This window comes from Carex rostrata, chromosome 28, assembly GCF_964058835.1.
Source record: "Carex rostrata chromosome 28, lpCarRost1.2, whole genome shotgun sequence".
In the NCBI taxonomy this organism is placed as follows: domain Eukaryota; kingdom Viridiplantae; phylum Streptophyta; class Magnoliopsida; order Poales; family Cyperaceae; genus Carex; species Carex rostrata.
The window spans coordinates 5,864,285-5,881,502 of record NC_135945.1 but is presented as its reverse complement, the minus strand read 5'-3'; the positions used below and the strand labels follow the sequence as shown (position 1 = coordinate 5,881,502).

The 17,218-nt window shown below is 32.8% G+C and overlaps 1 protein-coding gene and 1 long non-coding RNA gene across 2 annotated transcripts; both read right to left on the bottom strand.

Annotated features, from left to right (window-relative positions):
* Positions 1-505: 505 nt before the first annotated feature.
* Positions 506-2,762, bottom strand: LOC144545844 (uncharacterized). Its single transcript, XR_013508605.1, has 2 exons — positions 2,482-2,762; positions 506-617 (listed from the first exon to the last, which is right to left on the bottom strand). It is a non-coding gene; the product is annotated as an uncharacterized LOC144545844 (long non-coding RNA).
* Positions 2,763-13,675: 10,913 nt separating this feature from the next.
* LOC144545685 (uncharacterized) lies at positions 13,676-14,365 on the bottom strand. The gene has a single exon (XM_078294235.1). It carries the CDS (start codon positions 14,363-14,365, stop codon positions 13,676-13,678), a length of 690 nt encoding a protein of 229 aa, XP_078150361.1.
* Positions 14,366-17,218: the final 2,853 nt, after the last annotated feature.

Sequence of the window (17,218 nt, the reverse complement as noted above, 5' to 3'; positions counted from 1 at the left end):
ACAGCAGTTTTCAAAAATGATTAATAAATAGTAAAAAAATTCCAAAAAATGTAAAATTTGGTCTCCAAGCACATTTCAATATGGATTAAACATCTAACGGTTCGGATCGGTCGTTTGGGCTTTCAAAATAAAAATACGGCGTGAAGTAGAAACGCGTTTTACTTCGCAACTCACCGTAGCCTATCTCATATATATATATATATACCATATAATTTAATATATATATATATATATATATATATATATATATATATATATATATATATATATATATATATATATATATATATATATAAATATTTATGTATATATCTACGGATATCCGATATCCGATCCATATATATATGTGCGTATCTGTCTAATATCTGATCCGTATATCCATATCCGAAAAATAAAAACAAATTCGAATATGATTTACCACTATCCGATCCGTTTGCACCCTATGTCAATTCCACATTTTCTTGATAGAAATGGAAAGCCAAAGTAAAGCATCAAACAAAATCTATCAAACAATTCAAAAGCCAGATTCTTTATTTAAACACATATTATATATAGTAACAAATATACATGATATACAAACTTCATCACCACACAAAGACACAAATGATCATTAAAATCTTCTGTTATCTACACCATGCCAGGTCCTGGGGCAGGGGACCTAGGGCGATGGCCTCGGGCCCCAGGATCCAAAGGGCTCCAAAAAAAATTTAGTATGTATATATTACAAAAAAATTATTTTTATATATATTGAAAATAAATAAAATATTAAAAATCAAACTTTATATATATAAAAGCTCTAAACTTTTCTATAAATAGGAATGATCTATTGGCATATTAATAAAATAATATATATATATAAAGGTAAGGGTGTAATTGGTTGGATACGGATTGGATAGTGATCAAACTGTATCTTTATCCGTTGTAATTTTTCAAATACGGATGCGAATATGGATAGTCTCGGATACGGATACAGATCGGATATTAAATGTATACGAATACGAATTATATATCAGACGGATATGAATATAATTTTGATAATTAAAAAAATTACGAATATACATTTTAGTAAAGTATAATATCTAAATATAGTTTTTTCATTCATTAATTAGATCTAATATTTTTTATAATAAATTTTTCATTCATTAATTAAAAAAATTACTAATATAGTTTTTTTTCATCCAAAATGTTAGTCACTATTCATCTCATAATGCTATATTGTTAATCAGAATATATCAATTCAAGATCAATAGTGTTTTTTTTCTAAGCACGTAGGACAAAAATAAAAAGAGTCTTGAACCAGCTACATTAACGATCATATATCAATACCATGTAGCTAAAATATAAGTAATAAATTATTGGTATTTAACAACTCATTTCTTGTGGAGTAGAGGTGTAAATGGTCAGATACAGATAGTTATGGATAGTTAATTATTAAACCGTATCCTTATCCGTTGTAAATTTTCGGATACGAATACGAATGAGGATACAAATAGTCAATTATTAAACTGTATCCTTATCCGTTATAACTTTTTTGAATATAGAAAGGTTCTAAATAGCGATTATAGCGGCACAGCGGGGAGACCAAAAAAAAAGGCTATTGTGAATAGCGTAGCTATAGCGGAAGCTATCATACATAGCGATTTTCCCTTTTCAAACTTTATATTATATATTTCTACTAATTATCAACATAATCAATATTAGAGAATTGATGTAACAACTAAATGACAACTAATCTAAGTCTATATTTTTTTATCAATTACGCAAATAAGAAGAAAAAAAAAATCTAAAAAGTAACATTATTTAATAGTTTATACTTCATAGTATTACATATTATAATAGACAAAGAGCAATTAATTTTTTAAGGTAAATGAAGTAAATATACATATTTAAATATTTTATATATTATAACAATAATCAAAAGTAGCTTTCAATTGAAATGAACGATAATAATTTTACAAATGAATACTATGCAAAGAGCAATCAAAATGAAGAATTAGTATTTGAATATTTCTCGATATAGAATAATATAATAAATCACAAATAAAAATAGAAGCATATAGTTTGGTTTAGTATACTTATCGTAGAAGACCATGTAGCATTAGAAATAAGAATAGAAATATAGAAGTTCATATAAATTGTAAAAAAAAACCCATGTAGCATAGCGGTAGCTCTAGCGGGTCTCATATAGCGGTAATAACGATCAGCTATTATAGCTATAGCGGTCATAGCTGAGTTAGCGTAATTTTATCTTATAGCTTAGCGTTTATGGTCCGAAAAAGCTATAGCACCGCTATAGCTAGCTATTTAGAACACTATTATGGATACAAATATCAATAGTCTCGGATACGAATACAGATCAAATAATTTAAGTAATTTTTCGGATTCAGATCCGAAAGAAATCGGATAATATCTGATTCATTTACATCCCTATATAAAGGACTCAAACTTGTCTCCCGCCCTGGGCCCCAAAATCTTCAGAACCGGCCCTGATCTATACTATACTGGTAGTGGCTAATTTGGTATACTCATCTTCATTGCTCTGTTTGCACTCATAGTAAAGAACCGTGATAGCCATCATATAGTACAAGGTAACCACCTGGAAGAGAAGCTGGTACACGAACCCTACAACCAAACTACCAGCATTGGAAGCGGAAGCAATCATAACAAGCATTGTATTAAATGCATATATGATGCCTGAGGCGATGCTCGATGCAAGAATTAAGAGAAACATTTGCATCTTCTTCCCTTTCAAAAGTTTTGTTACATATATATGATGAAATGCTTAAATAGCTGTTAATTAGTACGTATATATGATGAAATGCTTAAATAGCTTCAGCTGGGGGATCAAAATACAAAGTATTTTCATGCCTCGGCAAATGCCAGGAAAAATACAAATTTTATTACAGGACTCAAAAACCCGGATGGGTCTGAAATAGCTCAGCATGACTTACAACGGGCAATTTTTTCATACTACAAGAGTTTGCTAGGAGAAACATGCAACCAAACGGGTCCGTTTGACTTAACAGGGAAGGTGGGACCTAGCTTGTCATCGGCATTGATGGGTCTGGATAATGAAATAACAACTGAGGAAATTAAGGCGGCAATCATGCAATTACCAAAAAATAAGGCAAGTGGGCCGGACGGCTTCCCGTCTGAATTCTATCAGCAATTTTGGGGAATTGTAGCACCGGACCTCGTCAGGATGATTCAGAGGGTGCACGCAAGCAGAAGTGACATTTCGAGCATCAATAGAGCGGCGATTACGTTGATTAAGAAAAAGGAAAACCCACAGCGGATCGGGGATTTTAGACCGATCAGTGTTATAAACACATCGGTAAAAATTATCACGAAGATCCTAGCGAATAGACTGCAACCAAACCTCAGTGCTATTGTCTCCAACAACCAAACAGCCTTTGTAAGAGGTAGATCGATAATAGAATCATTTCTTGTGGCACGTGAATTTCTAACCTCCTGTAGCAAAAGGAAAATTCCTTCGGTGTTATATAAGGTGGATTTTGAAAAGGCGTTTGATACGACGAGTTGGTGTTTTCTTACGAACCTTCTGATTGAGCGGGGATTTCCCCCGAAATGGATCTCTGTGGTTCTGCTGATCCTAAAAACGTCATCCTCGACGATTAGGGTCAACGGAATTTCGACGAACTATTTCACACATGCAAGAGGCTTGAGGCAGGGGGACCCGCTCTCTCCTATGCTATTCATAATTGTGGCGGATTCGTTGAACTGGCTGATTAAGAACTCCATCAGCTTAATGCATGAACCGGTGCATATAGCACCGCAGCCGATTCAATATGCGGATGACACGATCATCATTGCAGAGGCACATCCGAAAACCCTTAAAATCATTGCACTCATCCTGAGGATATATGGAAAAATTTCGGGCTTGAAGATAAATAGTGATAAAAGCTCATTCGTCCCAATTGCAATACCAAACCAGTTAAGAGGAGTAATTGAGAACATTCTGGGTTGCCCGGCTACGGAACTTCCGATAAAATATCTGGGTCTACCATTATCAAGTAGGAAACCAACAAAGGCGGATTACTTGCCTATGATTGCGGCGGTCGAAAGTAGAGTTGCAAGTTGGAAATCTGCACTGCTGTCATATGGTGGGCGTCTCACACTTATCAAATCTGTGCTCTCCTCGATACCATTGCACTACATGCAAGCGCTCAAAATTCCAAAGTGGGTGTTTTTAAAAATTGATAGAATAAGGCGTAATTTCCTATGGAAGGGGCATGAGATGTGCAAACCGATCAATTGTTTGGTCAATTGGGAGAAAACATGTGCTCTGAAAGAAAATGGGGGATTGGGATTAATTAACTTCCAGACACAGAATGATGCGCTACTAACAAAGTGGGTTTGGACATGCCACTCAGATAGACAGAGCAGCTGGGCGGTCACGCTGTCTCGCTTGTATGGTATTCAGGATTTCACAAACATCTCAGACCCACTTAACATCTCCTTTTTCATTAAGGACCTGCAGAAACTAATGCCTTTTTACAAGGTATCGGTGAAAGTTGACCCGATCACTAGCGAATTAAAATGGAGGTGGGAGACCGCGGGTGCCTTCTCCACGAAAACCGCCTACAGGGGATTACATCACACGGGAGTAGTATGGGGATTCCATAAGAGGTTGTGGGCAATCAATTCCCCGTCAAAGGTGAAGGTTTTTCTGTGGGTTCTGTTGCAAAATAAACTCCTAACTAGGGGGATACTGATGCACAGAGGTTGTCAGACAACTCAGGGTTGCGTCTTGTGTGGCGGTACGGTCCTCGAAACGGATGTTCATATGTTCTGGGAGTGTGCATATACGGCACTATACTGGCGGGCTCTTCTACATTCATTCAATGGTGAACGGCTGGTGGCGGGTGCTATTTCGCACGTGCATCTATGGATAGTAGTTTCCCGAGGTTTCGATGCTACTCGAAAGAAAATTTGGGATACGGTATGGGCGGCTGGGTTGTGGGCTATTTGGCGGGAGAGGAATAACAGGATATTCAATCAAAGGACGAAGCCATTGCATATCCTGGTTAATGAAACGAGAAGAGAGATTAGACAGTGGATCGACCACTACTAGGGTAAATAAAGGGGACTAAGGGAGCCAACTTTCAATAAAAAATTTAGTGTGTAATTTATCTTTTACTCAGCATTTGCCTACTTGGGCATTGTAAATAAGTTTCGTATCAATGAAAATCGTACGATGGCAAGTTGCCATCTTACCCTCAAAAAAAAGAAATGCTTAAATAGCTGTTACATACAAATAATGTATCCTTAATCCTTGTGTATTTCTATTATACTAAACAAATTCCCATATTTCTTGAAATAGTTTTTTACTTCATTAATATTCAAACCACCCTCCCCCGCCCCCGCCCCCCCCCAAAAAAAATAAAATAAAATAAAATAATAATAAAATTAAAATAAGCCGCAGCCTTAAATTAATGGGGAAAGTTTGGGTCTTGGAGTAAAATGGTGTTGGACTTGTCACTAGTTAGCAAGGAAGACGCGCCTATCGGAGAAAGTTCCTAGCGCGGCTATATATAGAGAACCACATGCTACCGGGCATCTCCGATGGCTTTAGCTAGGCGGAGGTACCCTTCTTTAATTTCAAACATGAGGGAGTTTGAAGCTTTTGGTTCTCGAGGAACCTGGTCTGGTGGGCTCTCATGTTGAGCTATCCGAGCAGCGGGCGTTAGGCAAAAGCATGCATGGGCGGATCCAAGAAGGAATTGGGGTAGGCAAGTGCCTACCTCTAGATTTGAATTTTTATTTTCGATCCAATACTAAATGTTCAGTGTGCCTACTCTGGAACAATGTAGTGCTTAACTCTAGAGCCTGAGCTAGTCTGATTCTTGAACCGATTCCTTCCGTGCTTTGTTTGATTTTGCATATTTTGTTTTTCTATGACTGATGCTATATTTCATAAATATAATGGGGGAGAAGAAGATAACAAGGAATATCTGACGGTGAAACCTATCATTACAATTCTAAGAAAATGGACTGGCAAAACTTTTTGAACATTTTATTATTCAATACATATATTTCGGTTAAATTTTTATCTAAGTTTTAACTTCAATTTGCTAATAACAGTTCCACTTTAAACTGTGTCAAACGAATTTTTAATTAGCATAGAAAAAAATTCAATACAGTGTCAATCGATTTCATGATTATAACATATTTTTAATAAACATAGTTATAGAAATTGAGTTGCAATTGTGTACCCGATAAGTTAATGGGTTTGAACTTGATTAGCTATTTAAACCCAATTAATGCCCTACTCTGACACACAGAAATCCTGAATGCTCCCTTGGGCGGAAGTATGTAGTTAACAAAATCCAGCGTAGATCAAACGGCTAGCTCCAGACTCCGTGTAAAATAAATAATATAATACTGGTTTCCAGAGCAATTAGTATGCTCTTAAAAATTAATTAAGTAACGCCAGATTATGGTTTCCAACAAAATTCAGATCCAGTGTAATACTCCGTGGAGCTAGAATAAAATACGAGTCGTCCGTTTCAATCCGACATGCAAGAATCTCAAAATAGACTACATAGGAACATATATAATTGATTTTAACTCAGCTAAGAGTATTTTACCTCTTCAGATACTCAAAGAGTGGATTTTGCCGATTTTTTCAACAGTAATATTAAAAAAAAAATCCAAACATATAACATCAGATAACTAGAATCTAAAAAAAATAAAAAGTAAATACTACTGTTCACTTTATCAGTGATATGCTCGAGAAGTTAGCAGTAATTATTTTGTCTTTTCAATGAAAAATTGTAGAAGAGCTCCTCTATAAAAATGGAATAATATTTGCGAGGATAAAACGTGACTTTTCACGAGAGTAAACCCACAAAAAAAAAAATTTACTGAGTGTGTCGATATTATCAACTGAAATATCTGCGACGATACCGTTGCGAATACCCTCGATTGAATCCTGAATGTACTATTGCTGTCATTTCAACACTAATCGAGATTCGCTGAGGCAGTGTGTTGTAGGCTACTAAGTCTTTGATAATAATTTGAATTTCAGGCCATTCTCCTTCTATTACTCATCGGAAAACAAGGTAAAGATCGCCTCAATCTTTTGCCTTTAGGTTTATTATTTAAGCCTAATTAGCCCAATTAACAACTGAATTAAGCAAGCCCAGTCCAGTTTTAATTGGTTATCACACATCAATTGTATTTACATCTATCACAGAGTTTTAGTGTGACCTAACAACTTACAATGATTATGTTATGTCTTTCATTTTCTCTGTTTGTATACATGCTGATATATAGTCACTTATTTTACACTTTCATTATTCATTTAATACAAACAATATATTTAATTTATAATTATTCTGAAGGTCCTGCATGTGTTTTTCAATTCTTTCTTTTGTATCCAGTAAAACTGATTATTGCTAGTCTATTTTCTCAAATATTTTCTTAGACTATTTTGCTTAATTAGATTAGCTGAAAATAAATACTGGGTTATTGGAGGAAACAAAATGGCAATGCATGATTTCATTTCCATTAATATATATTCTGTCAATAACAAGTCTTTTTCAATCCATCTTGAATTCTTGATTGAAGTTTTGATGACGGTGGTGCCGCTTAAGAATTATGAGATTGGCAAATGGGCAAGTTAGCTAGTAATGAAATAGCTGGCATTTCACTTAGTCACATGATTAACGTTGCTTCTGATACATCTGGTAATATTGCTTGTGACAAATGATAATTAAGCAAGTGTTGAGAACAAAAATATTTTCAAAGATTAATACAAAACATTAAAAACTTATATATAGTTATAATGTAGATGAGTAGGCTTGAGTAGGCTGCTTAGAGATTATATATTTTGTGGTTGCAACAGTTTTGTATTTTTGTGTGATATTGACATATCGAAGATATGAGCGGTCTTAGATAAATTATGAAAATGTTGTGGTTGCTGGAATAAAAGGAAGTTATGTTTGATGAAATTGATGACATAAATTAAATGATGATACATTCTTAGATAAATTAATTTTAATTAGGTGTCCAATCAGAGTAGTTAATTCTCATAATTCATGGATTTGTGTCACTCATGTTCATAATTCACCCAATATTTTTTTATTTTTAATTAAGATCGGTACATATATATCAATAAATTTGGAGAACAAGCGTCCGTTTAAGAGACTAAAAGAAAGAAATTAAGAAAGTCAATAAAGTTTCTTCAAAAAATTTTTTTAACATTTGATACGTCTCAACAAATGCAAGAAAGAGTTGAAGGACAACATAACTCCATGACCAATTAAATTATGACATGACAACATCAATTCAGAAAAGAAAAGAAAAAAAAAAGCTGCACTCTGCACTGAATTTTTTCTATCAGCGATCAGGTCAAAATTAAGACAGTTAATTTAACGAGCAATTTCTAGAAGTATATAGTACAACACCAGCAACGGTAGTGACACAAGCATTCCAAAAATGACCCTGCAAAATTTCAAAGGAAGATAGAGAATTTAGTTTTACAGAAATTGAGAAAGTAAAAAACAAAAGAAAGTACCAGTAAAAAGATTATTTGTAGTTAAAATTCTTACGCTGTACTGATTACATCGGCATGCAATCCGTACTCCCTGGCATAAACAAACGAAGTAATTCATTGAGGTATTGCAGCCTGCAGTAAGAAAAAAAAGGGAGAGAGATTTAATCAAATGAACTTAAAATTTAAGTTTTTTTCTTGGAATTTCAAAATTTTACTGAATGATATTATACAAATAATTGTTGGGTGCTGTTTTCTTGTCTGAGGTGGATTCATATTTACTGATGCAGCTAACTATGCTATTGCTGCAGAGATGATGCTTTACCAATGATATTAATTCATGCATTTCAATGGGCACCTGAAAATTTTATGGAGTAGGAGAGTGCAAAAAATATGTGTGTGTGTGTGTTTTTTTTTACTTTATGTACTACTTAAATAATATATATTTTTCATGTAATATAAAAGCACATATAAATTTATATGATGATTAAAAAAATTAATTAAATGTCAGTTTCATTTTACTTTTTTTAAATTATCATAGTAGAAATGCAAAAGATATATATATAAATTTGTGTTAAGCTGCATGCAACAGATGCACGCCTGCAAGATAACACGAAAAAATTGATGACACAATAATTGCAAAAAAAAATTAAGCCCTGTAATTCCTCATTATATTATATGTAATCAATTTTATTTTTAATAAACTTGATTTCCTCATTAAAAGAAATATATAGCACAACTAGGAATAACAAAACGAATTACATTTTAGAGGCATATATTAATGTGACAATCCGGAGCAACTTTCTTAGGCAAAATTAATAGCACATTTTTTTTCCTTTAAAAAAAGGTGGATAACGCAATTCTTTTTGATGAAAAAGATGCGCCTCATAAATGACAAAATTCCTTCTAGCTAGACTCAAAGCTTATAGCCTGGTTTATCAAGCTGATCTTCAAGTGGTTTTATGTCCAGTATCATACCATGGGCGGAGAGGAAGTATCAAACTGATGTTGAAAAAAATTGCTTTCATATTAATTTATTTGCGTAATTTATATATTTGGATTTGGACCTTTATTTTTAATACAGAAAAAAAAAATTCTAATAGCCTCATACAATACAAAAGTTGAAGGACCATTGTAATTAAATAGGAGTATATGCAGAATTTTTTTTAATGGAGGCTAGGTTAATATATTTTTTTAATTAAATTGGGAATGATATGTCAACAACCTTTTTGGTTAGATAGATGGATTAGAGACTGCTTTCTGCAGTGCATATTCACATTTATTCTCAATTGTACAATTGGCTGCTGTAGCTAATTAAGGTGTTAGGTCAAAACTTGAATTTGTTGTTATTACAACAACAAATATCTGTTCTCTTTAGATCCAACTCGGTCAGATAGACTGTCTGAAGATGGTCAGCTAATTATAAGCAATTTTCAGTTCATTCATTGCATACATGGTTTGGATTTTGGTGGCATTCCAAATTCCATTTTTTATGTTACATGGAAATCTAAAATTCAACTTAAAATTAAGGTTTCTTTGGTTGGTTAGGCAACACAAAGACATACTAAGGTTAATTTATCTAAAAAAGGATGGTTAGGTTGTATTGCTTGCTTTTTATGTGGCCAACCAGAAACACAACTCATTTGTTTGTCAATTGTCCTTGGGTAGTGTATATTAATTTGAGAATGGATATCTAATTTTAACGGTTTTACTTATAATTGCGATGATTTGTAAGATTTATGGTTTACAGATGCTTTAATACCCTTTAAAGACAAGTACTTAGCAGAATTAATTAGAGTTGTCTCGTGGACAATTCTACAAGAATGGGACAGTATCCACGAGATATACTGTCGGTATACCCTCGCTGATACTTCAGCCACTAATAGAAAAAACACCTTAATTTATGTCGGTACACCTTCACAGATAGTCACTTTTTACCCGCACGAGCTTAACAGAAATGCTTTATGCTTTAATAATACAGCTACATCAGTTAGAAAGATAGGTGCTCAAATTATAACATAAGCTTCCTTTTGGTATAAATGCTAAATCTGATAAATCGTTCTTTAAGTTATCTCTTATTCTACTAGGAGATGTTAATAATTTGCCTATTTAATTCTCAAATGGGAGAGAGGCCAGTGAAGACCTTTAATCATGCTGCTCTATAAAGATGTTTAGGAAATCTATAATAATTGGATATTATCTTGCAAGTTTTTTATTGGCTACCTTCCTAGGTTGATATTGTGATGTTTAGTATGTTTGGACTTATTAATTAGGTTAATTATGTGATGTTTTGGTTTGTTTCATGCATGCCTTTTTGTTCTATATGTGATGGCATGAAATGAAACTTTGTAATAACTCTAGCGCTATATGTAACCGTACACTTGTCAGGTACTGGTATAGTGGTATCCTGTTTGAATGGTTCCATTAATAAAATTGGTGAATTTTTCCCACTACTTCTAAAAAAAAATATTTTGCTAATTAAAATCGTATATTTATTAATACAATAATACATTAATACTTATCATCAAAATAAATATGGGGTCAAATTGCATAACTTTATCACAAAATATGGAGGTCAAATTATGTATATAGCAAGTTTTCTTAAAGAATGACAAAAAGTACAAAAACCATTCTCTGATTTTTTAATAAGAATAGAATTCAGTTGACCTACATTCTCCTGATCACATATCCGCAACTGCTGTATGTTTTTTTTTTTTTTTTTTTTTTTTTTTTGACAAAAGTGGTATTACCACCAGTTTCATTACGAAACGAAAGAGTTCATATATCAGTCAGGTCTACAAAAAAACTAGCATACAGTCCATCAACATCTAACCGCAAAAAACATCTAACATCATAGTCTAAAAAAGCATACTAACATGATATGAAATAGTAATACTAAATGAAATTAGAAATGATTATAACACTAGAAGAGGAGGCACTAGCTGATGAAGAAGAACTGTTGTATGTTGTTAATTGGTGAAATATTATTTAGACAGGCGCTGCACACAAAGATATACACTTTGAAATTCAAGTGGTGGTATAAATCTATAGATATTTATCAATCACAAATCGAAGAAATAATCCAAGGCTGAATCAGAAATTTGGGCTAGCTACATTTAATAAAAAAATAATATTCGACAAGATATATTTAGAACAAGACATATTTATTGTCTTAATTAAAAAATGTTTTATTAATGATGATAGAAAAAATATAGAATTTTATTATTAATAGCAGAAATTATACATAATATTGACAACTATTTTAAACTTGAGGGGCTTAGCTACCCTTAGACCCCCTTTAAATCCCTGTCTCCTCTAATACACGATTTAAGTTGAAAATATATGTAGTTTTTTTTTTTTGGCACATCATTATGTCAACTAGGTTATCATACCTTTCTTTTAATGTCACTATGTTTTCATAATCGATTATAATATGCACATATTGAGGACTCAGGCAAAAAAAAATTAGGATAAATTGACTTTATAGGTGGAAAAAGATGGAATTGTATAGGTTAGATTTATGAGTGAGGATATGGTATACTATGCATAGCGCATTACTCTTTTTTTTTTTAATCCATAGCGCATTATTCAGTTCATACTATGAATCAATATCTTCATTATCAAATGAAAACAATTGATATGAACCATTCGACATTATCTCCATACAAAAATATATTTGTAAATTAAATTTTACAATTTTTAGAATTTTTTTATTATTATTTTAGATAAGTTGAAAATCACTTGATCTAAAAATTCTAGACCATTCAAAAGTAGTGATTTTTCTACCTATCTAAAATGATAGTAAAAAAGTTCAAAAAAATATATAATTTAATTTGCAAGTATATTTTCCTATGAAAATCACATTAAACGATTATTTCAGATCGACTTTTTAGACTTTGAAACAGAGATATTGATTTGTACTACAGACCATTATGCGCTATGCAAAGCACCATAGCCTCACTCTTGATTTATTGTACTAATATAGTTGGAGAGGTTAACAAACAAGAATGTTTCATATGAGTTATAAATATTGCATTTTTTTTGTTGTATGATCACAAAAAAGAAAGTACAGCAAGGACCAAGGATGTGTCTATTGATAGCTCAGACTTCCAAGTGGCCTTCTATAAAAACAAATAAAAAATAATTTTATCAAGAAAATTAGGAAAACCAATGAAAAACTTTTAGAATTTCCAGGATCCCTTCTCTTTTAAAGATATATAAATTTAGGCTTGAAATTTTTTCCTAGATCAAAAGTGTAAAAAAAAATCTGCTTTACAAAGAATACACATATATTCTTGCCTCAAATCCATGCTAACAACATAAGTTTTTTATCCTAATTATAACCTTTGGGATGCCTAATTCAAATTGTAAGTCCAAGCTCAAAGATCTGTGTACCATAAGGTTTTTGTATTTCAAAAATCGAATGTTTATAATAAGATCTTTAATTATTGATAATAAGACATTCAATCAGAAAAAAAAAGGGTACATGATTTTTTTCTTTTTCAGAAAATTTGTTCGGAAAATTATTGTTTTTATAACAAATTTAGCTGAAAAAAGGCTATATATGAAGAATTTTTTTCTGTCATTATCTTCTATTTAATTAGAATAATTAGATCATTTTACTTGTTTCAACATAATCAATTTTTCACAACTCGAAGAAAACCAGCTAGAGATATTCCTAAAAAGGCGAATTAGTCTCCGATATTTTCTTTTTTCCTGGAAACTACTTCTAACTGTTTTTCAGATTTTTTTTTATATTCAAAACAATGATTTTCAAAAAACTTTAAAAAATAGTAAAAAGTTTGAAAAATATATAAAATTTGGTCTCCAAGCACATTTTAATATGGAGAATATGTTGTGCACTTCATATCGACTATTTGAACTTTGTAACCGCAAAACAAATTGGTAACACCAAGAGTCGGGAACTACCATTTTAATCTTAGCTAACCCGGCCCCCCTCTCTCTCTCTCTCTTTTTTGAAAATACTTGCTAGTAGCTATCAAGTTTGAATTAAAATTGAACAGGTAAAAAACGTCTAATACAACACCGCCAATCCATATTAGGATTGCTTACTACCATCTAGGAAAAAAATAAGTTCGTTAATAAAATACAAAAGACAAAAAACAACAAGATATCCCTCATCGATCCATGCCGTGTTCACAGGCCACAATCTTGTATAATCTGTTCAGCCAGCATCCTTGGATGTAGCCTCTTCCCACCAAAGACCACATGATTTCTTTGCTTCCATATTCCCCACACTGTGCACATGAAATGTGTTGCCCATCGTTGCTTTGATACAGTTCCTCGTCCCTGCCATATCTCTTGTACCGACCATCTCGGTTTCATTATTCTATATCCTAGCATGTTTGATATAATAAACCACACATGTGTAGCATATGTGCATAGAAATAGTAAATGAACGGCCGATTCAGTCGGGCAGTTATTGCACATGACGCATTGAGGGTCACAGTTCATCCTACGTCTCTGCATTACTTCGTGAGTGGGTAACTTGTCTTGCAACACCAAATTTGCGAAGATCTTCACCGTTGGGGGTGCCTTGCTGTCCCATGCTTCCATAAAAGGCCAGTGCACCTTGCCAGCGCCTATCATAGTGAAATACAGTGATTTGGCTGTATATACACCCTTGCTATTCCATTTCCATGTGACATGATCTAGTTCACTGCTTAACTGGACCTCTTGCAGACTGTCATTTTCAGGGTCAAAAAATTCAGCTATGGCGACCGCATCTCCAAGTGATATGTTCGGTTGTCTCAGTCGAGGCTGTCGAGGTCCTACTTTTGCTAGTGCGCGACCCGACCATGAATCAAACCAGTAAGAAGTGGCCATACCATTTCCAATGATCCATGTAGTTGACCATTGAATAATGAAGTTAATTTTAACAGTGTTATCAGAACCGGACCGGTCCGGTCGGTCCGATCAGAAAAAACCAGACTCGATCATCTGTCCGGTTCGGTTCTTATATAGAATCGTCTGTGTAAATAAACCGGTCAAAACAGGTTAAACCGACGGATTTTATTTAAAAAACAATGACCCAAACGGTAAAAAAAGCCGGTTCAAAACATATTCTTCCCGAACTCTTTCGCACCGTTCGTAAACTGCTTGGCTTCGATTTGTCACTGTTTTTACTCTCTTCCTTTCAACATCAATTCCTACTTTGATCGATTCTATTCGTCTTAGAAGCTTCGCCCTTGCTTTTCTACTTATTTTGTTTATCTTGTGAGAAAAAGGCACTGCGTCATACATGGGAGAAGCCTGTAGTGCCACCTCTTTGGATTCTAGATTTCTAAAACCATATTTTATACTGCCTTGTCTTCACTCGTCAACATAGAAAGCAAAGTAATACTGCTGGATTATATATAAAAAAAATTGGTTTGATTTCTTATCTTTTTTTTTTTTCTCGATTCTCTGATGTCCTGTCGTATGCACAAAACCATTACTCATTCTCAAGGCTTATTTTAAAACAAAATTACAATAGAAGCTGTCAAGATCAAATACTCAAGTAGTCTCATCAATGATTAATTAAATTGATAGAACACTTGAAAAGTTAATATTTTAGTTGATTTTATTGAATATATGAATGCATATAAGGTGTTTGATAAAATGCTCAAACCAAAGTATAATTCTTTATGTAGAAGGATTCATGAGTCCTGACTCCTGACCCATGTGTTTATGGTCAGAGAAATTGTTTAGAATACCTCATGTAAATATAAATTGAGTACACCAGTAATAACAATCAATATTTAATGAGTCAATTTCATACTTTTTTGAGGATTTGCCAGAATCATTCTTAGACAATCATATATGAATCAAGTACACTGGTAATGACAGTATATAACCATGGTATGATATGACCTATAACAACATTACTGCTTTGAGGCCTTTTTATTCTTAAAGTTCAATTAAGTAGCTTTGAGGTTTTTACTTCCTGAATTTGTATTTGTATTTATTTCTTATTATTAAAATCTTTAATTTATGACCAGTATAATCTAATTGTGATTTGCTGGTAAGATATTATTGTAGAAAAATCAATCTATTACAATCACACACATTTAATTCTGAAAACCATGTATATACAATGCATCAGGTATTGATACATACTCATACCAGATGGGATAACAGAAATACATGAATGGTATTGATTAGATCTCATACAAGCAGCAACTTTTGCTCCAGAGATGTTTAGAGGACATCAATATTAAATTTATAATTGTTTCAAAAAACCAACGATCGAACTGGTTGGCCCACTGGTTCAACCACTGAACCGTTAACCCGAAGCTTTGCCGGGTCAATGTCTGGTCCGGTTCTGATAACATTGAATTTTAATCATGACTCTCCAAAAAAACGACCCATTAATTAATCACCCATAGCCGTGGTCCATGACTCTCTCTCTCTCTCTGTATATATAGAGTTGGGCTATGGTACTTCTCGAAGTAAAGCGAGTATTTTACTTTACAACTATATTTTCAATTTAAAAGTTCAAAATGTTGATCCGAACCGTTCAAGTTGATCTCCATATCAAATTGTGCTTGGAGACCAAATTTTACAATTTTTAGAAATTTTTTACTATTGTTTTGGAATTTCTTAAAATCAATGATTTCTTATGGTCCACGCTTTTCTGAAAATAGTGATTTTAAGAAATTCCAAAAAAATATTAAAGTTTCTAAAAATTATAAAATTTGGTCTCAAAACACAATTTAATATGGAGATCAACTTGAACGGTTCGGATCAACGTTTTGAACTTTAAAATTGAAGATATATACATGAAGTAAAACACTCGCTTTACTTCGCAAAGTACTGTAGCCATCTCTCTCTCTCTATATATATAGAGAGAGAGGGTTGGCTAATATCAAAATATTTGTTCCGGAGCCGTGGTGCAACTAATTGAATTTCTGATTTTCAAAGTTCAAATGATTGGTCTAAACGTTAGATGTGATATCTATATTAAAATGTGCTTGGAGACCAAATTTTATATTTTTTGGAAATCTTTTTACTATTTATCAAGCCAGTTTTAAAATTGCTGATTTTAATAAACAATGAAAATTTTCTGGATCATTGAAAACAACAATTTTAAAACTAACTTAATAAATATTAAAAAGTTTCCAAAAAATAAATTTTTTTTGTCTTCAAGCACATTTTAATATAGATTGAATGTTCAACAGTTTGGATTGACTGTTTTGACTTTGAAAATGTAAAAACTGAATCGTTTGTTCCACGGTCTAGAAACAAACTTTTTAATATTAGCCAACATCTATCTATCTATAAATATATATATATAGAGAGGAGGGTTCAAATGCACCCAAATGCACCCTATCTTTCAAATCTTTTTTCTCCGTTTTCAAAGCCCGAATAGTCAATCCGAACCGTTAGATGTGATCTATATATTAAGATGTGCTTGGAGACCAAATTTTACATTTTTTGGAATTTTTTTAGTATTTATTAAACCACTTTGAAAATCGCTGATCTAATGGTCCAGAAAATGTAAAATCAGCAATTTTCAAAGTGGTTTAAATAAATAGTAAAAAAATTCCAAAAAAATGTAAAATTTGGTCTCCAAGTACATCTTAATATATAAATCGCATCTAACGGTTCGGATTGACTATTCAGACTTTGAAAACGGAGAAAAAGAATTTGAAAGATAGAATGCATTTGGGTGCACAAACATTTGGGTGCATTTGAACC

Bases quoted from the DNA above. Each gene is read 5' to 3' on its own strand.
- LOC144545685 (XM_078294235.1), bottom strand. From the start codon at position 14,365: ATGGCCACTTCTTACTGGTTTGATTCATGGTCGGGTCGCGCACTAGCA.